The sequence below is a fragment of the Osmerus eperlanus genome, chromosome 18, assembly GCF_963692335.1.
Source record: "Osmerus eperlanus chromosome 18, fOsmEpe2.1, whole genome shotgun sequence".
Classification (NCBI taxonomy): domain Eukaryota; kingdom Metazoa; phylum Chordata; class Actinopteri; order Osmeriformes; family Osmeridae; genus Osmerus; species Osmerus eperlanus.
Window position 1 is genome coordinate 533,828 of NC_085035.1, and position 25,626 is coordinate 559,453.

The 25,626-nt window shown below is 48.8% G+C and overlaps 4 protein-coding genes across 5 annotated transcripts; 2 read left to right on the top strand and 2 right to left on the bottom strand.

Annotated features, from left to right (window-relative positions):
- Positions 1 to 685: 685 nt before the first annotated feature.
- Positions 686 to 3,401, bottom strand: mtfp1 (mitochondrial fission process 1). The gene is made up of 4 exons (XM_062484103.1): positions 3,169 to 3,401; positions 1,807 to 1,934; positions 1,232 to 1,464; positions 686 to 1,032 (listed from the first exon to the last, which is right to left on the bottom strand). The coding sequence occupies exons 1-4, from the start codon at positions 3,236 to 3,238 to the stop codon at positions 966 to 968; spliced, it is 498 nt and encodes a 165-aa protein (XP_062340087.1). The 5' UTR covers positions 3,239 to 3,401; the 3' UTR covers positions 686 to 965.
- Positions 3,402 to 4,057: 656 nt separating this feature from the next.
- lman2la (lectin, mannose-binding 2-like a) lies at positions 4,058 to 9,973 on the top strand. 2 transcript variants are annotated; one of them, XM_062484028.1, is made up of 9 exons: positions 4,063 to 4,303; positions 4,698 to 4,816; positions 5,011 to 5,128; positions 5,248 to 5,330; positions 6,111 to 6,143; positions 7,014 to 7,175; positions 7,642 to 7,756; positions 7,895 to 8,017; positions 8,187 to 9,972. In XM_062484028.1, the coding sequence occupies exons 1-9, from the start codon at positions 4,105 to 4,107 to the stop codon at positions 8,327 to 8,329; spliced, it is 1,095 nt and encodes a 364-aa protein (XP_062340012.1). In that variant the 5' UTR covers positions 4,063 to 4,104; the 3' UTR covers positions 8,330 to 9,972. The 2 variants fall into 2 exon arrangements, with proteins under 2 accessions (XP_062340013.1, XP_062340012.1); XM_062484029.1 differs by lacking the exon at positions 6,111 to 6,143 and having other exon boundaries at positions 4,058 to 4,303; positions 8,187 to 9,973.
- A 4,679-nt stretch (positions 9,974 to 14,652) lies between these two features.
- wbp1 (WW domain binding protein 1) lies at positions 14,653 to 17,636 on the bottom strand. The gene is made up of 4 exons (XM_062484395.1): positions 17,443 to 17,636; positions 16,316 to 16,418; positions 15,841 to 16,008; positions 14,653 to 15,742 (listed from the first exon to the last, which is right to left on the bottom strand). The coding sequence occupies exons 1-4, from the start codon at positions 17,503 to 17,505 to the stop codon at positions 15,237 to 15,239; spliced, it is 840 nt and encodes a 279-aa protein (XP_062340379.1). The 5' UTR covers positions 17,506 to 17,636; the 3' UTR covers positions 14,653 to 15,236.
- Positions 17,637 to 18,108: 472 nt separating this feature from the next.
- Positions 18,109 to 21,328, top strand: LOC134038816 (ADP-ribosylation factor-like protein 3). Its single transcript, XM_062484396.1, has 6 exons — positions 18,109 to 18,185; positions 19,834 to 19,977; positions 20,073 to 20,189; positions 20,316 to 20,366; positions 20,560 to 20,745; positions 20,852 to 21,328. The coding sequence occupies exons 1-6, from the start codon at positions 18,183 to 18,185 to the stop codon at positions 20,897 to 20,899; spliced, it is 549 nt and encodes a 182-aa protein (XP_062340380.1). The 5' UTR covers positions 18,109 to 18,182; the 3' UTR covers positions 20,900 to 21,328.
- The last annotated feature ends 4,298 nt before the right edge of the window (positions 21,329 to 25,626 follow it).

Here is a 25,626-nt window from a genome sequence, read left to right on the forward strand (position 1 = left end):
CCAACAAGCCAAGCCCATCCCTCTCTCCTGTGGCCTGGCTAGGATGTTGATCTCCTGCTAGGATGTTGCTCATGTGGAGCTCCTGTGCTTCCGTGCTCTCACACGCAGCTTTGCGTGGAAGATCTGTGTGTTTCTGCTACAGCGGCATGGCTGGGATGGATCTATGTACAGCATGGCTTTTAGAGTTGATCTCTGTCCCTCGATACCAACAACCTTCGACATGCAAACATGTATTCCTACAGACGGACAAATTAACAACGTGGGAAAAGAGGGGTTGGGGGGCAGAGGGGCTGGGGGGCAGAGGGGCTGGAGGGCAGAGGGGCTGGGGGGCAGAGGGGCTGGGGGGCAGAGGGGTTGGGGGGCAGAGGGGCTGGGGGGCAGAGGGGCTGGGGGGCAGAGGGGCTGGGGGGCAGAGGGGTTGGGGGGCAGAGGGGCTGGGGGGCAGAGGGGCTGGGGGGCAGAGGGGTTGGGGGGCAGAGGGGCTGGGGGGCAGAGGGGCTGGGGGGCAGAGGGGTTGAGGGGCAGAGGGGCTGGGGGTTGAGGGGCTGGAGGGCAGAGGGGCAGAGGGGCTGGGGGGCAGAGGGCTGGGGGGCAGAGGGCTGGGGGGCAGAGGGGCTGGGGGGCAGAGGGGCAGGGGGCAGAGGGGCTGGGGGGCAGAGGGGCTGGGGGGCAGAGGGGCTGGGGGGCAGAGGGGCTGGGGGGCAGAGGGGCTGGGGGGCAGAGGGGTTGAGGGGCAGAGGGGCTGGGGGGCAGAGGGGCTGGGGGGCTGGGGGGCTGGGACATGAGCTGGAGAAGGAAACAGGTGGATGAATGGAGGGTAAACTATAGGTGAATAAGACAGGATGACGGACAGAGGGAGGGGAGGGCAGGGGGGTAGAGAGAGAAGGAGGGAGGGAGTCCCCCTCCTAAACTGCCCTGGGAGGGGCACTAAGACCAGGGAGACGAGCTGACACGATTCTCCCTCCTCAGTCGTGCTTCTCTCCGTGTCCATACACCTTCCTGAGGCTGGAGTCTAGCACGTAGTCCACACCCCTGGAGAGAGAGAGATGGAGAGAGAGAGGCTCAGTCTGGAGTTACACCTGTACCAGGACACCTTAACCACACCTGTACCCCAAACACACCTGTACCACAACCATACTAGGACCCTCAACTGGTGCGTTGCAACACTTAGAGACATGAATCTAATAACCCTAAACCCCTCCCACACACACAGCCAAACATCTAGCCAGACCTGTCTATGGGTGTGATGATGAAGGGGATGGTGGAGAGGCCGATGGCCGTGGTGGTCCACTTGCGTACGGGAAGGGGCCAGCGTGTGGCGCGGCCCAGCAGGAAGTGGGAGGCGGCACACACGCGGTTGATGGTGAACCCTGGCACTGCCACAGAGGCTAGGGCCTGCCAGACAAACGTGTCCACCACCGCCACCGCCACCCGCGTTGTCCGGCCTGGGGCATCGCCATGAGCCTGGGGGGGGGTCAGAGGTCAGGGAATCGACAGACAGGAAGGAGCATAAAGGAGCTCCTATATGTGTGTGTGTGAGTGTACGTGTGTATACTGAGTGTGTGTGTGTGTACGTGTGTATACTGAGTGTGTGTGTGTGTGTGTACGTGTGTATACTGAGTGTGTGTGTGTGTGTGTGTGTGTGTGTACGTGTGTATACTGTGTGTGTGTGTGTACGTGTGTATACTGTGTGTGTGTGTGTGTACGTGTGTATACTGAGTGTGTGTGTGTGTGTACGTGTGTATACTGTGTGTGTGTGTGTACGTGTGTATACTGTGTGTGTGTACAGTATGTGCATCTCCTCACCTCAGCAGCCTTCCTGCCCTTGTCGACGGCATCCGTGGTAACGTAGGCCGTTGCCACAGCGTAACTCCCCCACACTGCGCTGATGGGCACCAGCGCACGGAACGCCTCACCTACCTCGTTAGCGTAGCCTGGGACACACACACACACACCAGGGTGAGTTCCGGCTAGCTTGTTTTGGTCTGGTCTAGGGGCCTAGTTTGTTAGGACTGCAGTAGGGAGAGATACTGTTTCATGTGACAGTGAAGGATAAAGATTCAGATTTCTTCCTGTCATTCAAATACTCTACTCAGCAATGTGTCAAGGTGAGTGTGTGTGTTTGTTTGTGACAAACACACACACTCGGTGAGAGCGAAGGGCAGAGGGAGGAGATCAACAGAAAGAGAGAGAGGGAGACAGAAAGAGAGAGAGGGGGGGTTAGAGACACACAGAGAGAGAGAGAGAGAGAGAGAGAGAGAGAGAGAGAGAGAGAGAGCTGTGAGGGGGATGTCAGCATAGTTCTACAGCTGGCCCTGGTCTGCATGGTTTAATATAGTAACAGCAGGTCTGAAAGTGACCCTGGCCCAGACCACTTTACTCTGCCCACAGAAAATGTCAATATGTCCTATAACTGGCACTGGTTTTTCCCTGTGCCAGTACAACTAGGGGGCTGACATCAATCCTACAAAATAACCAATATCAATATACTTTTGACCAGGCTGAGAAACTAGGCTAAAGATTTCCTAGCCAACTGATTACATCTGCTTGGCGTGGCTGGTTGTGACAGGGTAGGCTACTTCCTGGGTAGGCTCAAAAAACTCCTCAGTCAACACTTCACCTTACAGTTGTATCCGCGTAAAAACATCAACCAAGTAAACATATATACGTAGCCAACATAAAACTAGTCTGGTTATACGCATTAACCAAAGTTACGTGTGCTGCGCTACATTCATCAGACAGCAAGCTAGGATATCGGAGATCGTGCCTCTGAAGTACAGGAGTATTCCCTGCTTGGCGTTCGCTTCAAGGGTGTCAACCCAGCCGGCCTTGAATTACTCTAGGTGTTGACTTAGCTAGCTAGTTTCGTCAGAGTCCATAGCGTGGGGCACCATAGACGCTTGGTCTCCCAGTTCCTAGAGTCAGTGCCAGTGGCAACTGTAGGATGGCATAGTACAAGCACTAATACTAATGTTGCTATCCCATTTCGATCGTTTTACCCTGGATTTTAAATGCTATAAATAGATATTTTACAACCAAGTCAAACTGGCTTTTCAGCTCGCTTCCTCTCTTCGCTAGGAAAGCTGTCCTTCGAGTTCCGCTCAGCAAACCAAGGACAACATCTCGATTCCGACAAACGAAAACAGACTACAGCATACATCAACATACCTAGGAAGCGGACCCATGTGTCACGATAAATATCCACCTCCTTGCTGGTTTTTATTTCAACTGGCTCCATGCTTTCTCTTTACTCCATCACCGTAGTACAGACTAGTTCAATTCCAGTGCGTTGACTGATCGTCCCACAACTACAGCTTGTGGGAGCGTCTGCATGTTGTGTAACTGTTTCACAGAGAGATCTTCAAAATTAGCCAAGAGAAACCTTTTTCCTGAATTATTAAAATAAATATTCATTACGATAGGTTCTAAAATATTACTAGTAATGTTGCTGTAATTTTCTATGTAAGAAGGCACGAGGTTGAAACTTACCGTCCCAAGAACGTAATTGTGAGAGAGTCTCTAATAATTTGACGAATCCATAGTCTGAGCACCCGGAAGTTTGCGGATACAAAAATGTGATTTAGCGGTCATTCTGCTTTGATTAGATTATGATATGGTTAATAACACTATCCAGTGCAAATTAAACATGACGATTTATGTTAATATACTTGCCTGTGTTTTCATGAATTATATGTTAACTGTTATATCAGCTTGATTACGCGGACATTTAGTCTAATATGTATGCGAAACTGGTTTATCGGTTAGGAATTGTTCTGCTTGCTAGGAAATATTGAGATGATTCTTTTTTTTGGACGTGCAAGGAGTTGTCCTTGAATAGCCTAGCACGTCCAAAAAAAAGAACAAAAATATATAATAAATAACTGCATCAGTGGCCATACATAGCCTACTTATTCACAACAGCATATTTGTCTAGAAAGATTTCATGAAGATGAATGTGTCTCTCATCATCTGCTGGAATAAATAAAATGCGGACAAGCGTGTGAATTTGAGTGGCAGTCGAATAAGCAAACGATAGGACGCCATGCAAACCGATAAACCAATGGCAAGGATGCGAACATTTTATGGGTGGGATTATAGATAACGATGGCCGCCGCCACAAGCAAATTTTGCAGAGAAATCAGAGTACTGCATTTGATCTGTGTTCATCAAACCATGGCTTCAAAAATACTTTGGATGCTTGTCTTGTTTTCTCTTGCTTTAGGTCAGTGTTTTGCCGACGATGGTCATCATGAAATGGAGGAGTTTCTTAAAAGGGAACACTCGCTGTCCAAGCCCTACCAAGGTATGTTGGCTATCTGTATTGTCCAACTGAATGAGAATGTTCGAGAGTGCTTCAATGCATTCCCGCTAGTGTTTCCTGAAAACTATATTTCCTCCCATGCTAAAGATTGCAGTCTGACTTTTGTGTTGCGTATACAAGCGTACACTCATTGACGAAATTAAGATTTAAATTAGTGATTCCAAGTCAGTTTATAGTTGTGTTGAAGACTGCTATCAATGTCAGCTTACTCAACGGTCCCGAGAGAACAGCTAGTTACACACTTCGGACTCCTCCGCCTTTAATACCTCGTCCGTTATCAGAGCTATTTATGACTTTATGAGTTTCACGTCAGTTTTATTTCTTGAAGACTCCCCGCCTTGTTGACAGCTGTCAATGTGATGATTTGTTTGTTGAGGCGTGGGGTCTTTTGGCTCTTCCCACTGGGAGTTGATGGGCGATGCCATGGTTACCACGGATCAGGTGCGGTTAACACCTGACCTCCAGAGCCGACAGGGGGCGGTGTGGAGCCGCATTGTGAGTACATTACTACACTCATGCTGTCGAGATACACAGGTACAGCCAGGCAAAAACAATAATAAAAGTAATCCGTAAAACGGTTAAGTTACAGATAAGATAATGAACATATGAAACATTATGATATTGTTTGGCTGATGAAATAGAAACCTCCCTCCTTTGTCTCTCTCTGCGCGTGTTCTGTCTGTCTCCAGCCCTGCCGTCTCAGAGACTGGGAGCTACAGGTGCACTTCAAGATTCACGGCCAAGGAAAGAAGAATCTGAACGGGGATGGCCTGGCTATTTGGTACACCAAGGAACGCATGCAGAGCGGTAAAGACATTTACACTTCTGACTGAAACACAGTCCTCTACCCGGGACACATGTTCCGTAATGGCCACCACATCACCTGACCCTACAAGGTGAAAGACAGGTCTGTGTGTTCTGCACAGGTCCTGTGTTTGGGAACAAGGATAACTTCACGGGTCTGGGTGTGTTTGTGGATACGTACCCCAACGAGGAGAAGCACCTGGAGGTAGGAGATTACCAGCACACTCATAACACTGATATATTATATTATAAAATCATATATTTACACACTTTCATCCAAAGATGCTGCATGTGGAGAGTGCAGCTGAAAATCAAGGATCAGAAGTGCACAGTTCTCGAAGGGCTTTTGGTGAATCAAGGAGGAGTCTTGTTTACCAGACACCGTGTAAAGTACCATCTCAGCTACCAAGTGTGGTTCCACAGAGAGATAATACCACAGAGTAGTATTCAGTTGTAGAAGATTAGAGTTCTTTCATCATGGGACATAACTCTCCATAGCATGTCTTTATTTCTGCCTGTGATATTCATGATATTCTAGATGTTCAGGACTCTTGCATAAAGTGCTGAGGTGTTGCATGTGTCACTTCCTGTCTTATCTAAGTCAACATGTCCTGTGGTGAATAGAGCAGGGTCTTGAGTTCAGTAAAACCACATCCCCCACCACTCAGACACACACACACACACACATACACACTCACAGACAGACACACACACAGAAACACACACACACACTGCAGCCGGAGAGGTAGAACAGTCAGCCTGCCCCAGACCAGGTTAGTTTCCCAGCTGAAGTTGCCATAGTAACTGAGCTCCAGCCATGTTGAAATTGCTTTGTGGAGCCGAACCATGACACGTATAAATGAGACCAACCGACACAAGCCTGGCTCGTTTGGTAAACCAGCTTCATGGAACAGCCAGGCTAGACTTGTGTAAACATGTTTTGAGTTGTGCTCCTTGTCTTTCTTACGCAACCTCATGGAAACAGGCGCAGAAGAAGAGATACACCCCTCGCACACAGGTACCACATCTGTAAACCCCCTGTCCCTAGACCTTACCCCCTGTCCCCACGGGGCCCCTGTCCCCTAGACCTTACCCCCTGTCCCCACGGGGCCCCTGTCCCCTAGACCTTACCCCCTGTCCCCACGGGGCCCCTGTCCCTAGACCTTACCCCCTGTCCCCACGGGGCCCCTGTCCCTAGACCTTACCCCCTGTCCCCACGGGGCCCCTGTCCCCTAGACCTTACCCCCTGTCCCCACGGGGCCCCTGTCCCCTAGACCTTACCCCCTGTCCCCACGGGGCCCCTAGACCTTACCCCCTGTCCCCACGGGGCCCCTAGACCTTACCCCCTGTCCCCACGGGGCCCCTAGACCTTACCCCCTGTCCCCACGGGGCCCCTGTCCCCTAGACCTTACCCCCTGTCCCCACGGGGCCCCTGTCCCCTAGACCTTACCCCCTGTCCCCACGGGGCCCCTGTCCCTAGACCTTACCCCCTGTCCCCACGGGGCCCCTGTCCCCTAGACCTTACCCCCTGTCCCCACGGGGCCCCTGTCCCCTAGACCTTACCCCCTGTCCCCACGGGGCCCCTGTCCCCTAGACCTTACCCCCTGTCCCCACGGGGCCCCTGTCCCCTAGACCTTACCCCCTGTCCCCACGGGCCCTACCCTTTGAGGCCCTCCAATCAGCATGCTGCCTCTTCCCTCCCAGTCTAGTGGGCTCATGTTGTGGTTTTGTGATTGGTGTTATTGTTTATTACTAATTATTCACTGGTTACGTCTTGATGCTGTGTGGTTAGATGTATTCCATCTGATTGGTATGTGTGGTGATTATCAGACATGCATAGAAACTTTGTTCATAAAAATGTGAATTCCCCCCCCCCCCCCCCCTCCAGAGGATCTTCCCCTTTGTGCTGGCCATGGTAGGGAACGGCAGTGTGAGTTATGACCACGAGCATGATGGTCGTCCTACAGAGCTGGGTGGCTGTAACGCCATGGTGCGCAACCTCAACCACGACACCTTCCTCTTCATCAGATACGTACGCAGGAGGCTCACGGTGAGAGCTCACACACGCACACACGCTCTCTCACACACATGGTACAATCACACACTCTGACACACAAGATACACAACTTTCATTTATCCTATAACTAAAATAACCCAACACGTGGATTAGCTGTCATGCGGTGTAGGGGTGTTTATCCTGGAGAGCGGTCCTGAAATAGATGCTAGCTTCTTCACACACACCACATGCAGCAAACAGGCCAGAACTCTCACACGCGTGTCAGCTGTATAGTGAACCAGACATGGCAACTAGTCAACAAGTACTGGACTCACGCTGCACTGAGATGTTCCTATGTACTCCAACTCTCTTTGTCTCCCTCTCTTTCTCTCCCTTCACTCCTTCTCTCTTCCTCGCTCCCTCTCTCTTCCTTTATCTCTACACCCTCCTCTCTCCTTCCTCCTTCTGTGTCTTCTTCTGTCTCTCTCTCTCTCTCCATCCCCCCTCCCCCCTCCCGTAGATCATGATAGACATCGAGGGCCAGCATGACTGGAGAGACTGTCTGGATGTGCCGGGGGTCAACTTGCCTCAGGGTTACTACTTCGGAGCGTCCGCCATGACAGGAGACCTGTCAGGTGATGATCACCCTCCTCCCTCATGATCTCATCATATTGATGTCACTTCCTTGGCAGATAATCATGATGTTGTTTCCTTTACAGACAATCATGTTGTCACTTTCGTTACAGACAATCACAATGTCACTTCCTTTACAGACAATCATGATATAATTTCCTTGAAGCTGTACCAGCTGACCGTGGTTCGCAGCCTGAAGGAGGAAGAGGAGGAGGAAGAGGAGATCACCATACCCAGTGTAGACAACATGGATCTGTTACGATGTACGACTCACGCAGACCCACCCCTGGGAGGAAGGGCTCGAAGATCTCACATGAGTCTCTGTGACTCCCGCTTCATTATTTTTGTATTTCTCTCCATATTTTATCTTTTTGTGTTTGTATCCCCCTCTCGCTTTGTCTCTCTCTCTCTCTCTCTCTCTCCCTGCTCCAGTGGGTCAGGAAGAAGAAGGGATGACCAGTGTGGCCATGTTCTTCATGATCCTGTTCTCCCTGCTGGGGGTGTTCCTGCTGGTGGTTGTGAGCCTGGTGGTTTACAGCCACTGGAGCGAGAGCCGACGCAAGCGCTTCTACTGAGGAGGGAGAGAGAGAGATGGAGGACGAGAGAGATGGAGGAAGAGAGAGATGGAGGAAGAGAGGGGTGACCTTCCTCCACCACTACAGCTGGGTCAGATCTGGACGGAGATGTTGAATGAGTGAGCGGTCTCCAGAGGAGTCCTCCAGACAGACTCACCCTGACAGACCTGCTCCCCCACAGCTGGCGGTCTCCAGAGGAGTCCTCCAGACAGACTCACCCTGACAGACCTGCTCCCCCACAGCTGGCGGTCTCCAGAGGAGTCCTCCAGACAGACTCACCCTGACAGACCTGCTCCCCCACAGCTGGCGGTCTCCAGAGGAGTCCTCCAGACAGACTCACCCTGACAGACCTGCTCCCCCACAGCTGGCGGTCTCCAGAGGAGTCCTCCAGACAGACTCACCCTGACAGACCTGCTCCCCCACAGCCTGCGGTCTCCAGAGGAGTCCTCCAGACAGACTCACCCTGACAGACCTGCTCCCCCACAGCCTGCGGTCTCCAGAGGAGTCCTCCAGACAGACTCACCCTGACAGACCTGCTCCCCCACACCATGCGGTTTCTCCAGCCCACAGAACAGCCACGGTCTGCAGTCTCTAACGATTCCTGTTCCCACCCTCCACCAACCAGGCCTTATACTCCACACTTACACACGCAGACAGATGAAGCGTTTACAGCTGGTTGACTTTGTGTTCAGGAGCCTCCAGGGCTCCAGGGCACCAGGGCCCCAGGGCTCCAGGGCTGGCTAGATACCGTCTCTAGCCTCTTTGACAAATCTCTCCTCTGCCTTCATTTGTAAAGCTGACAGGTGAGCCAGGAGACTCCTGGCTCACCAGGCTCCTGGTCTGTAAGGATCCGTGTGTCATGGATACATGCTCATCACAGAGCTGCCAGGTGGTTTGTTATATATTCATTCAGCAGATGCTGAGGGGGGGGGGGGCAGGGGGGCTCAACCCGTGACTTCTTGATCTGTAAATGTTCGACCACTGAGCTACACCCACCATAGTCTCAATGATCCTATAGTGCTGGGGTCAATCTGAATGTACATTGTTAGTGTAGTGTGCATGAAGGTCATCTTTTGGCATCCTGTGTTCCGGTGAGACTTTGATTAATTTATTCAATTTTAAGTTTATTTGACGTTGTTGTGTGATGTTATTGCTTTAGCCACAGCTTGTCTGACTCCTTTATACTTTTTTTTCAATATGCAGTTAACCACATCCTTGCACACGCTACTTAGATTAAAATAGTATGAGTTTGTACTTTGCATTGACAGGTGAGGGGTCCCTGGTAGAGTTGATATCATGTTCCCGGGTTCCTAGCGTTAGGAAATCTCTGTTTTATTAACTATTTATCTACAGTAACAAGCAAATACGAAAGCATTTTTGCGCGTGTGTGCGTTTGCGCGTGTGTGCGTGCGTGTGCCTAAACCCAGAAGTATCTTGTTTACCTTCCTGATGTTCCACTAAACAAACATCTGCCAATAAATTCCAACGACCTGCACAGTGAGAGCCCAGCTTCCCCCTGCTCCTCCTACACCTGCACAGTGAGAGCCCAGCTTCCCCCTGCTCCTCCTACACCTGCACAGTGAGAGCCCAGCTTCCCCCTGCTCCTCCTACACCTGCACAGTGAGAGCCCAGCTTCCCCCTGCTCCTCCTACACCTGCACAGTGAGAGCCCAGCTTCCCCCTGCTCCTCCTACACCTGCACAGTGAGAGCCCAGCTTCCCCCTGCTCCTCCTACACCTGCACAGTGAGAGCCCAGCTTCCCCCTGCTCCTCCTACACCTGCACAGTGAGAGCCCAGCTTCCCCCTGCTCCTCCTACACCTGCACAGTGAGAGCCCAGCTTCCCCCTGCTCCTCCTACACCTGCACAGTGAGAGCCCAGCTTCCCCCTGCTCCTCCTACAGTCCCCCCCCTCCTCCCCCCCCTGCTCCTGGAACAGGAGGAGAAGGCAGTGTGATGTAGGTTAACCCTCGTGCTGCCTTCGGGTCACATGACCCAAAGGTTTATAATGAACCATCGTTGTGTTTACCCAATTTTACCCAATACAAAAACAAATACAAATAATTTTCTTTTAACCTTTGCAATGTGGGGGGTCTGAGACAGCCCAACGGTTAAAAGAAAATGCTTCACTTTGTTTTTGTATGCGGTAAAGTTGTGACGGTGGGTCACAATGACTGATGGGTCAGAATGACCCGAAGATAACACAAGGGTTAAGCACATTGTTCTGACCCCATCTAGGTAGTCCAGTCTAGATTATGTTATCTGAACAGTGTGCTGACACACAGCGGAGATGTAACTCACCCCAGACAAGCCCTCTGAGCATGTCCAGCTACTTCACTGGTTCCCTGTGTTCATGATGGGTTTTCCAACTGTTTTGTTGCAGAACTGAGAACTGAAGCTGTACTAAGACTGTGTTGTATTTTCTGGGGAGAGGGGTGTGAAACAGGCTTCATGAACAACATCATGACTGGGTCATTAGGACTTGCATCCCTGAAGGCTTGTTTCAGTCTCAAGGGGAAACAAGGAAACTCAAATAACAGCAAGAGATGAGAAAACAAGAACAGAGCCTCGGTTGTGCCGATGTTTATTTTTATTATAAAAATAAAATATAAATGATGAGCCAAGAGCACACATCAGATCCCGTGCTAAATCAAAGCATCAAATGTATTATTATGATTCATTATCCACTCTTAGTTTGGCTTGATCTGAGTGATAGAAAAAAAACATGAAAGGGGATGCCCTTTTACACGTCCACCTTTTCCTCAAGCATTGGTATTTTTCTTTGTTTTGGCAACAAACAAAAAATAGAAAAATGAAATGATCATATTTCCGCTCACACAAATCAAACAACATCGACTGGACACTTTCCATCTATGGTTTAAAAGAGAAAAATGCGCGAGAAAAAAATACATCAAAGAAACGTGTTTACAAATTTAACAGAGCAACCTAGTTTATAGGATAAGTGTGTGTACATTGTGTACATTGTTGTCTTTATCATTAGGCCTATGTGAAATGCAAGGACAGTGCAGCTATTGTTAGGTAGATAATTCGGGTTTAGCTAGGCTTATACCGGTTTGGCTAGGTTAACGATAAATTCTGTGCTAAATTCTCCACTCAATTTCGTGACATGATCCAGATCGCCTACATTAGGTCAAGTTACACGTTTATTGAGGGTAGAAGGCAACAAAAAATATCAGTCAACGGAAAGTCCTCGGGATGGAAAATTAGGACATCTAAGGTGTTGTTTACAAAGACAACACGGGCGCCTTGACAAGTCAAGCACACAAGAGAACTGGCCAGAGACCATGGGGATGAAGACGAGAAAAAAACATGTAAAAGATAGATTAAATAGTCATATGTTCAACAAAACCTTTGCATTCGACACTCTCCTTCAGCTAACACAATAAACAACGTGTTATCTCCGTGACAAGCATGAGTATTACTCTTAACATATTAGAATGACAACAGACTGGATTTATATCCAATATGTCACAATGTACTAACAAAAAACAAAGGATACATTTAAAGTTTTTTTTTTTTTTTTTTATAACCACGGAGCTCCCCATCGGGAGGTACACAGCATACACGCAAAACACGCACCAGTGGTACTGTAGCAACATACAAACATCGTTTTATATTTTTTTGTTTTCTTAAACAAAGACAAATATACCAAACGTGGTACAGTGCGACATTTACAGATATTAATATTGCTTCAACTGGCAACCACAGACAAACAACAGATAGGTATTGCAGCATATCAGTGGGTTTTAGTTTTTTTGCATAGCCTACTTAGATACAGCACAGAGGCGCAGAACAGGACAGATAGAAGGGCTGGATGAAGAAAGAAACAGGCTTTGGATGGTAAGCTAAACAAACGGCTTGGGGCTTTTCTCAGTGGATTGCACCACTTGTGCCACACCACGGACGTGATACACACAGTCCACCCACTCTTAGCTGTACACATGACCAGACGGCATCAGCACGGGGTCCGCTGTATCGAGTTGTTCTTTCGAACAGAACCCCCCAGAGTACGCCGTGCGGTGCGTCTCCGGGGCTGTGCTACACGGCTGTGTGCTGGGACGTTAATTCCCGTCTGAGAATAACAAACTACAGCGCTGCGGGGGTTTCTAGCTCCAGGCGCAGGGCCCGGGGTGTCTGTACACGGTCTACATGGAAGCAACCCAGACTGGCTAGGGTTACACAGTCTGGAGCTAGCTAGGAACCATACACCCCTGCTAGCTAGCTCAAGAACCACATTCCTCTTGGAGCGCATCTTCTTGAGACAGCAGAGAGGTAGGAGATGGGGGATGACAACAGGGACAAAGAAGGGAGAGAGAGAGAGAGAGAGAGAGAGAGAGAGAGAGAGAGAGAGAGAGAGAGAGAGAGAGAGAGAGAGAGAGAGGGAGAGAGAGAGAAAAAAAGAGGGGTATCAAGCACCTCTGTGAACATTAAACAAAACGGAAAACAGGCAAATAAAAGCTGTATTTTGACAATATACAATCATATATAATTGCCTGTCATTCACACGTGCACCAGCACAACAGACACGCTGTTTAAACAATGACACTACGTTCAATTAGCGTCACTACCAGCAGAGAATGGATGTTGTTTGTCCATGATTGACTAAATAGCCCTTTAACTAGGTAAACATGAGAAAGCCAGAGAGACAAATATGTTTGGCAATGATAGTGCATGTTAACAGGTTGAGCACAGAGACTGTAAAAATACTCCCCCCCCCCCCTCAAACACACTCACACTTCCCAATTCAACACAGCAACGCCCTCCCCATTTCATCATTTAACATTCGAACACAATGAACTCGAAGCATTATCTCAAAAGACATCCAATCCAAAAAAACAAAACATAATAATACTACAGGGAGCAGCTATATAAATGTCTGTTTTTCTGAAACTCATTCAACATGCTCTCAGGTCATATTAAACCAGCTAACCTGGAAAGTATTGAATCAAAGAATACAGAGCCCACCCCAGGATTGGACAGATCAATTTAGCTAGAGGGTTTTAGAGGCCCTCAGCCCTGCTCCAGAGGCCACAAGCTCGTCACACAGCCAGAGCTTCTCTCAGAGCTTTCCAGCGTCTCCAAACCACATCCTGTCATCGCAGAGACAGACCCCACCACACTAGCCTAACAGCCTCTGAGCCCTGCTGCTAACGCTAGCCTAACAGCCTCTGAGGCCTGACCCTGCTGCTAACGCTAGCCTAACAGCCTCTGAGCCCTGACCCTGCCCAACATGTACACTGTTTGCCCCCTTCCACCTCCCCTACCCCCCCCTCCTCCGCTCTGAAGAGAGGTATGCTCGTACCACACTCGCTCCACTCAACCCTTACCCAACCTCTCCCCCCCAGGTGTGTGTGCTGGGCGGGGCTAACTCAGGGGGGGCAGGGCTAACTCAGGGCAGTAGGCCCTCTCTAAGCCCCTGGTGCTCCACAACAACATGATGAAACCAGAGACCAGCCAGCTAAACTTAACTCGGCACACACACCAGGGACACGCGCGCATGTGTGTGAGGCACACACACCAGGGACATGCGCGTGAGTGTGAGGCTGTACCAAAACAGCAGTTGGAAGGTTGGTTTGGCCTTATAGGCGATCACTTGTGTGTTTTGCTGTAAGACATTTTTCAAGTGATCTACAACTATGATTGAGAGACGTGCTACGTCACCAGCTAACCTACAAACAAACCCTGTGTTCTCACTAGGTTCCCTACGTGACCTAAAGCCCAGTGAGTTGTGCTAGACCTCAGGGCACTTTGATATGCCAAATATGTCCACACACTGACCAATCCCATAATATTCTTCCACTATACTCTTAAGCAGCCCCAAGTTTACAGCTTTGTCACCGTTAACCTTTATTATAATGGCATTGATTAAAGCATGTAAATATACAGTAAATACAAACAGAAAAATGCGTGAAAGAATGATGAGTGGTGCTTGGAGGACGGACTCTTCACATCAGTCCCTGATCTGTGTGTCCTGCAAGTCTGTCAGCCCTTCATACACAGCTGTCCTCCCCACACAAACCCTTACATCACCGCCCACACACACACCCTTACATCACCTCCCACAGGCAACACAACCGTACAGATACACACACACACACTCTCAGGGTTATTAATAGAGCAGGCAGAGCGCTGTCAGAGTGCTGTCAGAGCGTCAGCAGCCAGTCTGGGATGGACTCTTGTCCCCTGGACCTCCCCCATCAAATAGTCTGGTCCTCCCTCCCCCCCCTCCTCCCTCCCTCCCTCCCTCCCTCCCCTCCTCCCTCCCTCCCCTCCTCCCTCCCCCCTCTCCCCTCTCCCTCCCCCCTCCTCACCAGCCTGGCTGACCCCTGAACACACACTGGCAGACACGAGGCACAGTGTGTCTGTGTGAGAGGGGTCTGGTGTTGTTGAGTTCAGACAGAAAGAGAGAGAGAGAGAGAGACACAGCCTGCCTGTAGTCCCCCCGTCCTCTATTCTGGACAAGTCCAGAGAGGGAAGAAGACAGTCTGGAGTGACATCACCATGCAGCTGTGGCCCATATTACACACACACACAGAGCTTTGGAAGAAATAAGATGAGCCAGTGTTGTGTCTCTGGCCAGACTTTCTGATCTGGTGAAACTGGTCTTTGTCTCAAATGTGAGGGTGGGTGAGGATCAACTGTTAGCAGAGCCACAAAACAACAAACAAACAGTTACTTCCTTGAATCAGAGCAACTTGGGCTTGTCATCATCATCACCGTCGGCGACGTTCTCAAACGTCACAGTTGTAAACCACCACCAGGGGGCGTCAGCAGAGCGCTCTGCGGCCGCGTCACTTCCTGGCGACGACGATGATGAAGATGCTGAGCGCGTCACCGCGGCAACGCCCCCCCAGCTTTGCCCCGGCCGCCCTGGCAAGCGAGGCGGCGGGTCACACCAGCCGGTCCCCCCTGCTGGGGACGGGGCTGGGGGCTGGGCTAGGGCTGGGGGCGTGGTCTTTGTGTCTGAGGGCCTGCCGGTGTTCGGAAGAGCAGCAGCCGTTGCCCCCGGCGCCCTGGCACGCGCTGGCGTCCTCGTCCACCTCGTCCAGGCGGCACACGCACACCTCGATCCCAGAGTCGCCCGTCACGTGTCGGCGCCGAGTCACCAGCTCCTCCTCCTCCTCCTCGTCCAATGGGGCTTCGGCATCCTCCTCCTCCGGGGATTCCGATTGGCTGGCGGCCCCGGCTACTTCCTGCTCCGGTGTTGATGAAGTTGAGGCTGGCTCCGCCTCCACTAGGGGCTCCAGTACCACGGAAGCTTCTGATTGGCTGGCAGTGGCAGGCAGAAGGATGATGGGCGTGGTCTCGGGGGGGATCTCTGAGTAGGGTGGGGGTGGGGTCGGAGGGTGACCTACGACCTCCTCATAGTCTGGGAGCTTACAGTCCGTCCAGAACCCTGGAGACAGGACAGATGAAGCAACCTTGTTACCACTGACCCCCTATGCAGAGTGTGTTTGTGTAGTGTGTGTGTGTGTGTACAGTGTGTGTCCTCACGCAGGTTGAGGGGCGGGGGTGTGATGAAGGAGCTAGAGGCTCCCTGATAGGCCATCAGACTGATCTCTCTCTGCCTCTGTTCCTGCTGCAGACGCATCTTCACACGCCGGTGACGGTACGCACAGCAGCAGCTCAGCATGATGATGAGAGTCCACACCAGCCAGAACCCTGCACACACACACACCGCATATACACACACAGCATATACACACACACAGCATGGAGACACACACACAGCTCGTCAAATAAGCTCTGACCAAAATAGCATGCCCAATATCTGACACCAAAGTTGACTTTAATACACTTTCATAAATCAGTATCGGGTGTGGAATAATCTCACATTTCAACTGCAACATGTCTAACAAGACAAACACTAATGTGTTTACAACAGACAGAACCAATATCCAGTGTTTAAGTCGTGAGTGCGGGTGCAGAAGCTGTGCTAGGGAACTGAATAGCTGTGAGAGGCACCTACACCAGAGCTCGTAGTAGTAAGTGCAGCACTCCGTCTCTCCGCAGCAGTATCCCATCTCACAACGGTACTGCTCGTTGTTCACCCCGAAACAGAACTCCTTCCCCTGCGCACACACAGGATGTCCACACGGTTATATACAAGGCGAACCACCCCACACACACGGTAGCAACATGGACATAGCTCTACGTATATTAGCACGACGGTTTCCCACATCTTCGAAATAACTCTGTTATTGCTAATTACATGTGTATGTTGGAAAGGACAAAGACCGCTAGTTGGGAACAGCAGGATCATGGATTCCAAGGTGCCTGTACTTATTCCGAACAGCGAATCAACTTGAACAAGGGGAAACGGACGTGGGATTGTGTGGGCTTTTTTATATATATGTGTAGCTATCGAAAGGGTGTCCATTTTCTCAAGAAGATTTTTGTTGAGCTAAAAACGACAAACAATTCAGACCAACATCAAACCAACGTTTTAAAGAGAGCGTGGGAGTACTCAACAACTGACAATACACTGGCACAATTACTTTTACTAAGAATATTATACACATTAGTCAAGTAATAATGTCATCTCATCAATAATCTGTCGTTGGGCGTATAAATTTAGTAGCTTCAGAGAAGACACGTTGAATGGCAGTTTTTTTTTACCATGTATTGCACGATAATTATATCCAGTAGTGTAGCTTCTGATCACAAAACATTAGCGTTTACCAAATGTGATGTCATTATCGGTTACATGGATATTAGCGAGAAAACAATCGATCTAACTACAAAACAAGAGGGAGTTAACTTCCCTGGCCGGGTTGTCTCGTCTTGATTGACGTCTTCTCAGTTCTAGGGAACTGGAGGTGGCTAACTATAACTAGCAACGACGTTATACATTTTATATTAATGATTACATTAAGTATTTCGATAATGGTGTGGTTCAGTATCAACAATCTAGCCTTGCCAAAGTTAACGTCGCTAAAAGTTGGGGTTAAACAGCTAGTCTAGCTAACGAGCTGTGCCCAAAGTTCCTTTCGCTATGTGGGAAAACAAAAACGCACAATAGAAGGCCTACTCCCAGCTGCGACCACGGCCTCGATTAAAACAGCTGCCGCTCTATGGGCGCAGACTCTATCTTACCTGCACCAAACATGTCCCGGTACAAAGCAGACCTATAAGGGATCCCAGTGTTTTCTGCGGCATTTTCTGGGTTTTTGGCCGGTATCACGACTGAAATCATTAAGCAATTTATCCTGAACGCAAATGAACAGTCAATTCCAACCGTTACGTATTCGACATGGTCCCCGGTCGGAAGACGGATACTGATGATTCCAGCCGCATGAAACAGCGGGTGTTGATTACTAGCCACTAGAGGGCGATGTGGTGTCGTGATGCAAACACCGCACACAGCAGGTTAGAAATAGTAAATAGGATTAAATCAACCTGAAAATAATTACACATTAAACTGATCAATCGCGACTTGAAGCGACATGGTATCAGTATTAGTATACAAAGTTGCACGAAGTAGCTAGAGCTAATTGCCTGGGAGAACTGTAGCTACAGTAAGTGGTTTAAGGCATATCTTATTTTGGTGTCCTGGTGTGTGCTAGTACTGCTTTGCAACAAGGAAAGCATTCAACAGTAGTATGTACATAAAATATACAGTGTATCAATGTATTATAATACCATATATGATTTACATAATGTCTTAATCAGACATACTAAACTTGTGTGCTGTTACTTTAGGACTAGTAGTGGCTAGGTACGCCCCTTAGTCATTGTTTATGTGTACGTCACGGCTGCTATAGTTACGGATTGCTTCGCAGCTGTGCTGATCTAATCCATTCAACCTGAACAAGACCTACACCAGCAGAGCTACCATGGTAAGTTACTTAGTTAGAGCTACTGAAGTCTTCCTTGTTTTTGAGAAGAGACTTGTCATAAACTAAAGCTGGCTCGTAGTAACAGCATATAACTTTAAGTTATAGTAGCGGTACAGTAGCTAGCAAGTTGGGTTTATTACAGTAGGCGTATACAGCTTTCTTCGTTAGCGTAGGCTTATGTAATACTGCACTAACCGTGAGTCCTCCTAGTTAACATAGGGTTGATGTTTTTTAATTAACTTAAGTTGTCTACATCCCTATTGTCAAATCGTAATTTTATGTAAACTATGCGGTGGCAAACGCATGCTGTCTATGACAGCCAATCCAATTGTTGATGAATAAATTAGAATAACTGTCTGAAATTCATGTTTATCAAGTGCGTGTGGGGTTAACATAGCACTGGCTCATCCTTAAATAGATTCCCTCCGTTTTCATCATGCAGCCCTCATATTCCCAATTTAGTGGCATGTGCCTTATTAGCCAACTTTAACAGTTGTTTATCAAACCCTGCAATAGAGCAATCCGCTACAACGTGACTATAGATCTAGCTAGCCTGCTGTTAAATAGGTTATCTAGCTGGCTCCTGAAGTGCAGACACATCAGTCTGCATCTTAATGCCTCTAAGGGCTGAGCCAAAGCCTCAATCTCGCGCCACCAGGAGCACAATCCACTTGGCCCGCACGCGCCTCATCACAACCGTCCAATCAGAACTTGGCTCCTCAAGACTATATAGAGGCAAGCCATGTTAGCCAAGAGACTAGAGGCTAAATCTGTGCTTAGTGCTTCTTGCTGTATGTGTGTCACTGCAACACACCTGTGCACACCTGAGCTCCTGTTCCTTATAAATCTATCTGTGACAATCCGAGCCAATCAGAGCTACGCCTCACCTGATTGGTGTTCGGCTGGTGTGTCATGTTCTCTGGAGGAATCCTTCCATTCATCCCACATCACTCCAGAAGTATATTGTTTACATGTTACATTCACATTTGATCCATTTAGTCATTTAGCAGACGCTCTTATCCAGAGCGACTTACAGTAAGTACAGGGACATTTCCCCTGAGGCAAGTAGGGTGAAGTGCCTTGCCCAAGGACACATCGTCATTTGGCACAGCTGAGAATCGAACCGGCAACCTTCTGATTACTAGCCCAATTCCCTAACCGCTCAGCCATCTGACTCCATATTTAGCAGACCATTCCATCCAAAGCGTGGTGCAGATACTGAAAGCACAGGAGAAGTTAAAGGATCATCTAAAAGTGTTTCGGTGGTCAGAGTCCAGTAGCGGTCTATATTGAGCAGAGCCAGTGCAGATGAATCCAGACCTCAGCCTCCAGGTGTGCTGCAGACCTCAGCCTCCAGGTGTGCTGCACACCTCAGCCTCCAGGTGTGCTGCAGACCTCAGCCTCCAGGTGTGCTGCACACCTCAGCCTCCAGGTGTGCTGCACACCTCAGCCTCCAGGTGTGCTGCAGACCTCAGCCTCCAGGTGTGCTGCACACCTCAGCCTCCAGGTGTGCTGCAGACCTCAGCCTCCAGGTGTGCTGCAGACCTCAGCCTCCAGGTGTGCTGCACACCTCAGCCTCCAGGTGTGCTGCACACCTCAGCCTCCAGGTGTGCTGCAGACCTCAGCCTCCAGGTGTGCTCCTCCGCAGGGCCTGCTGTCCATCCTGCGCAGGCTGAAACAGTCCCCTGACCAGGAGGTGCGGCTGCTGCTGCTGGGGCTGGACAACGCTGGCAAGACCACCCTGCTGAAGCAGCTGGCCTCCGAGGACATCAGCCACATCACCCCCACGCAGGTACACACACATGCAGGTACACACACACATGCAGGTACACACACACCCATCTGAGGTTCAGTACTGTGAGACGTGAGCCTCATCCTGTGTTCCAGGGCTTCAACATCAAGAGCGTTCAGTCTCAGGGCTTCAGGCTGAACGTGTGGGACATCGGAGGACAGAGGAAGATCAGGCCGTACTGGAGGAACTACTTTGAGAACACAGATGTTCTGGTAGGTTCTATCAGGAGGAACTAGAAACCTGATGTTCTGGTAGGAGTGTATGTCACATACATCACAGCAGGATTGAAGCAGTAGGAGTAGATTCTGTCATACTAATGTCTGGTTTGGTTTGGACAGATCTATGTGATCGACAGTTCAGACCGGAAGAGGTTTGAAGAGACCGGTCAGGTGAGTCTCTCTCACACAGGGGAGAGATACAGCTCTCTCTCTCTCTCTCTCTCTCTCTCTCTCTCTCTCTCTCTCTCTCTCTCTCTCTCTCTCTCTCTCTCTCTCTCTCTCTCTCTCTGTCTCTGTCTCTGTCTCTGTCTCTGTCTCTCTCACTCTCTCTCTCTCTTGACCGCCTGCCCTGGTCTGTGTGCAGGAGCTGGTGGAGCTTCTGGAGGAGGAGAAGTTGGGGGCGGTGCCTCTGTTGATCTTTGCTAACAAGCAGGACCTGCTGACGGCCGCGCCGGCGTCCGAGCTGGCCGAGGGGCTGAACCTCCACACCATCAGAGACAGAGTCTGGCAGATTCAGGCCTGCTCTGCTGTCTCCACGGAGGGGTTGCAGGTACACACACACACACATACACACACACACAAATACACACACACACATACACACACACACTTGTCAGATATACATGATGTGACCCCTGGTTTGGCCACTCCCCCAGGACGGCATGACGTGGGTGTGTAAGAACATCTCAGTCAGGAAGAAATAACCTTGACAGCAGGAGCAGCTCATCTGACCTCCCACCAGCAGGGGGCGGCAGAGCGCTGAGTCCTGCTGAGCTACACTCCTGCCCTCGCTGGTTTACACTACCACATCCTGGTGACCAGATCCTGGACCAGTTGCATGTAGGTGTAAGGTATTGTCATGTAATTGGGCCTAAACTATATCGCTTGGTAACGTACGAAAAGTCAACAATGTTTATTATGTTATGACTGTTCCGTTAGCATGTTGTTATGGCCAGTGTTGCATTTCTGCTACATGAATTGTACATACTGTATATAAACAGATCTATAATTTCATTTGAGTTTGTTTTTTCCAGAAGGTTATGTCATGTACTTGATGAAAGTGGTAATAGGGGTTTAAAGCCTTGAGCATCAGAACATTGTTGTTTTTCCAAGAATAAACAACTAATTAGATACTGTGTGTGATGGAATAATTCAGTCGTTACAGTCGATTCATAATAATAAAGTGTGAATTTAGCAGATACTTTCAACCCATGTGGCCCACAGGGGGGATTTCAACCTGTCATCTCTTCATCTGCAGCAGAGACGGGAAGTAACAAAATACAAATACCTGCACCTTTTTTCATTTCCTGGCTATCACGCCCAACAAATGTAAGCTAAAAATTCACGAGCACGACACTTGAGAATGATCCAATCACAGTCCCTCCTCACAAGCCTCACATAAAGTAAATGCGCCAATTAGCAAACAGGTAGTAGTAATGGCTACTTTTTACCCCATACTTAACCCTCGTGCTGCCTTCGGGTCACATGACCCAAAGGTTCATAACGAACCATCGTTGTGTTTACCCAATTTTACCCAATACAAAAACAAATACAAATTATTTTCTTTTAACCATTCCAATGTGGGGGGTCTGAGACAGCCCGACAGTTAAAAGAAAATGCTTCACTTTGTTTTTGTATGAGGTAAATTTGTCACAATACGACGGTGGGTCACAATGACTGATGGGTCAGAATGACAACACAAGGGTTAAAACCTGTTTACGCTCCTGTTTCGCCCGCGAGACAAAAATGCTGCCTCCCCCTCCCTCAGTTACGACGCACTAAATTCTAACAAATATATTTTTTAGACGCTACACATGTTATACATCGTTGGAAAGCTACGATTCTTGTGCTTCCATTGAAATAAACCAATTCAAGATCAAGTAGCAATAGCAAGCAAAGTGAACGTCTTTTTCCAGTGAACATTCCTTCAACAATGCCAAAGAAAAAAGTTGTACTCACCCTAAGTTGTTCAAATAGGTCCAGGTGTGCAAATCATGCCATCAAAACTTGATCTGCATAAGTCCCAAGGGTTCAAAGTATCTAACCATGTAAAGTAATTCGTCCAAATACAATGTTTTACGTTCATGAATAGCCATTATCCTTTGTTTCATTATGCAAGTTAGCCGACGGAAGAAACAACTTGTTCACATAAAAGTGTTATTTTCTCCGGTTAGCAACGGAGTATTTACAATATGAAGGTATCAAAATGTCCGTTGAACCCTCCCCTTTTGATTGACACCTTGTTCGACCCAATAGGAGCTTCCATGCCCCGTTGACAGCCCTCTAAAGCCAACTAGGTCTGTGCGTCCTGCCCCCCCCCGCCCCCCCCCCCCCCCCCCCCCCCCCCCACACACACACTCGTTCTAAACAAATTTCTCGAACTGGCTTCGACTGGCTCTGAAATTAGCTCGTTAGCCTTGTAGCTGACAGCTAGCTGAAAATGCCAATACCTCATTTGTATGCGTCTGTGGAGCCTTCAAAATAACAGTCGATTGCGCAATATGGTTGACAGAATCAGTGTTCTTTGTGCGCCAATCCTTGGAATCAGATAAAGCACTCCAATGTGTTCATGCTTCAATTTTTGTGTTTCAGTATTACTAATTAGGGATTTAGCTATTATATATGATAGTTCTAAGTACCACCTTTCATTAGAGATAACAATTATGAAAAATAATACCTTTTTATTTGACCTTGACCTTGGTTACAAAGGGTCATTTTGGAGTCTCCAAAAGACCCTTTTAGAAAATTCCTGGATGTACTCTTATAAAAACATGTGTCAAATATGAATATATTGTGGTATTATGTTTGACTTTTGATTTGAATTGGGTAAGGCTTCAACCTGTGGTCCAATTTAGTCTTCCAGATAATACCTACCACCTCTAGGCCTCTTCAGGCCTCTGTTTTCAAAACAAAATCTAGGCGGAAATAGAAATTTTCACTTTCCTTGTGTTCAAGCTTCTATTACTCAACACTAGAAGGACTGACAGGGGTCCTGACAACAGGGGACATAACTTCAGAGTGTCAGCTTTCAAAAGAGATCATTTACATGCATGTACTCCAAATGGTTCAAGAACAGCTTCCAATTTACTTTGGGTATGCTGTTTAGGCGTTTTCAGGCAAATTTAACAGGAACATGAAAAGGTTGCCCACACTTATTTCCTTTAACTTGAGTGAAAAAGTGTAGTCAGTACTTCAACTTTTATCAGTCTTTTTAAACATGAGTATCTGTACTTCTACCTGAGTGAAGGATGTGTGTACTTCTACTTGAGTGAAGGATGTGTGTACTTCTACCTGAGTGAAGGATGTGTGTACTTCTACCTGAGTGAAGGATGTGTGGACTTCTACCTGAGTGAAGGATGTATGTACTTCTACCTGAGTGAAGGATGTGTGTACTTCTACCTGAGTGAAGGATGTGTGTACTTCTACCTGAGTGAAGGATGTCTGTACTTCTACTTGAGTGACGGATGTGTGTACTTCTACTTGAGTGACGGATGTGTGTACTTCTACTTGAGTGAAGGATGTCTGTACTTCTACTTGAGTGACGGATGTGTGGACTTCTACTTGAGTGAAGGATGTCTGTACTTTTGCCACCTCTGGTCTGCAGTCAGCTGAGCTACACCCAACTCAACAGAGAATGATCGAGCAGAAAAAAATGAAGGCTGGGATGCACTTTTCCCATCTCAAAGCTAGAGGGCGTCGTTTATCCATGGGTGGAAAAACTCAAGATCTGCTCTCCTGTTCTCTTCCTGTCGTCTTCCTGTCGTCTTCCTGTCGTCTTCCTGTCGTCTTCCTGTCTTCTTCCTGTCTACTTCCTGTCCTCTTCCTGTCTCCTTCATGTCTTCTTCCTGTCTACTTCCTGTCTTCTTCCTGTCTACTTCCTGTCTTCTTCCTGTCTACTTCCTGTCCTCTTCCTGTCTCCTTCATGTCCTCTTCCTCATTCCAACAGCAGCAGCCTCTGACTGATAACAGCAACAAGAACAGGTTCATCATCAGACTTCAGTTTATTCAGATGTCAACAACTTGCCAAACATGGTGCTTCTGTTTTCAGGCTCAAAAAATATTATAAAGCATACTTACAAAGTAATAAGTACAAACATGCTTACAAATATTAAAGTTGTTAATAAGTATGAGATTATATAAAATCAGTACATTATCAGTACACTTACTATTACATATAATTTCAATAAAATGTCATAAGTAAAATATTGAGCTCTCATTTAATACATTTAAAAGTAGATTTACGTTAACCCTTTTTCAACTTATTAAAAAGTATCTTTCCAAACAACAACCCTGTATCTGTGTGTGATCATGAACAGGTGTGACGTTAACACAACTTTATTAGTGTAAAGGAAGTTGAAAACATTTCAAGCTTTGTAACATATAAATATAATATATCTCGCTTCAGCAAGAGGATCTGCCTTGTGCGTTAGAAGCACTCTACCATGAATGTAATCACTTTGGAATATCACAGTCATAATCTCTGAGTTTCACCTCGTAGAACTACTCGCGTTTTCTGCCTCGCTGTCCTTTCCTCAGTAAAACAAATACCACGAAGCTGAACTCAGCAGCCGATGTCCACAGTCTCTCCACACTTCTCTCCAGCCAATGCAATAAATCACATAGAATACCTCAACCATTCAATTATCCAACTTCTCACCTTGTTCACCATGATTTACCGAGAGTCAACTGCAATTTTTTTCCCCGCCACCTCCTATTTTGCCTTTACCGGGTCCATGCTAATCGGACCAGGCTGACTGCTTCACTGTACTCCACACAGCATTTACATACTGCCCCTTCCCCCAGCTCTAATAGATCTCCAATACAATTTGCATTTATATAGCCCTCTTCATAGCAACATGATCTGGGTGCTTCGCCTTGATAAAGCCCCAGCGCTCTGTGAGTCCTGAGTGTGGTGGTGGCTCCTCGGCCCAGCTCCTCAGCGCAGCTCCTCAGCCCTGCTCCCCAGCCCTGCTCCTCGGCCCAGCTCCCCAGCCCTGCTCCTTAGCCCTGCTCCTCAGCCCTGCTCCCCAGCCCTGCTCCCCAGCCCTGCTCCCCGGCCCTGCTCCTCGGCCCAGCTCCCCAGCCCTGCTCCCCAGCCCTGCTCCCCAGCCCTGCTCCCCGGCCCTGCTCCTCGGCCCAGCTCCCCAGCCCTGCTCCCCAGCCCTGCTCCCCAGCCCTGCTCCTCAGCCCTGCTCCCCAGCCCTGCTACCCAGCCCTGCTCCTCAGCCCTGCTCCCCAGCCCTGCTCCTTAGCCCTGCTCCCCAGCCCAGCTCCTCAGCCCTGCTCCTCAGCCCTGCTCCCCAGCCCAGCTCCTCAGCCCTGCTCCCCAGGTAAGCGCGGCTGCTCTAACAGGACCAGGTGAGCAGACGCAGCAGGGACACCTGAAGGTGACTCCAGCTGTGTCCAGGGTCACAGCTTCACAGGAGATACC

What these genes read in the sequence shown, in the direction of transcription:
- mtfp1 (XM_062484103.1), bottom strand. Translation starts at nt 3,238, where the DNA reads ATGGAGCCAGTTGAAATAAAAACCAGCAAGGAGGTGGATATTTATCGT. An exon ending in CACATGGGTCCGCTTCCTAG is followed by an intron (nt 1,935 to 3,168) that starts GTATGTTGATGT and finishes TGTGTGTCCCAG; the next exon opens with GCTACGCTAACGAGGTAGGT. An exon ending in AGGGCAGGAAGGCTGCTGAG is followed by an intron (nt 1,465 to 1,806) that starts GTGAGGAGATGC and finishes ACCCCCCCCCAG; the next exon opens with GCTCATGGCGATGCCCCAGG.
- lman2la (XM_062484028.1), top strand. Translation starts at nt 4,105, where the DNA reads ATGGCCGCCGCCACAAGCAAATTTTGCAGAGAAATCAGAGTACTGCAT. An exon ending in GATACACCCCTCGCACACAG is followed by an intron (nt 6,144 to 7,013) that starts GTACCACATCTG and finishes CCCCCCCTCCAG; the next exon opens with AGGATCTTCCCCTTTGTGCT. An exon ending in CATGACAGGAGACCTGTCAG is followed by an intron (nt 7,757 to 7,894) that starts GTGATGATCACC and finishes CTTCCTTTACAG; the next exon opens with ACAATCATGATATAATTTCC.
- wbp1 (XM_062484395.1), bottom strand. Translation starts at nt 17,505, where the DNA reads ATGCCGCAGAAAACACTGGGATCCCTTATAGGTCTGCTTTGTACCGGG. An exon ending in TTACTACTACGAGCTCTGGT is followed by an intron (nt 16,009 to 16,315) that starts GTAGGTGCCTCT and finishes GTGTGTGTGCAG; the next exon opens with GGTTCTGGCTGGTGTGGACT. An exon ending in ACCCCCGCCCCTCAACCTGC is followed by an intron (nt 15,743 to 15,840) that starts GTGAGGACACAC and finishes TCCTGTCTCCAG; the next exon opens with GGTTCTGGACGGACTGTAAG.
- LOC134038816 (XM_062484396.1), top strand. An exon ending in TTGAGAACACAGATGTTCTG is followed by an intron (nt 20,190 to 20,315) that starts GTAGGTTCTATC and finishes TGGTTTGGACAG; the next exon opens with ATCTATGTGATCGACAGTTC. An exon ending in GGTTTGAAGAGACCGGTCAG is followed by an intron (nt 20,367 to 20,559) that starts GTGAGTCTCTCT and finishes GTCTGTGTGCAG; the next exon opens with GAGCTGGTGGAGCTTCTGGA.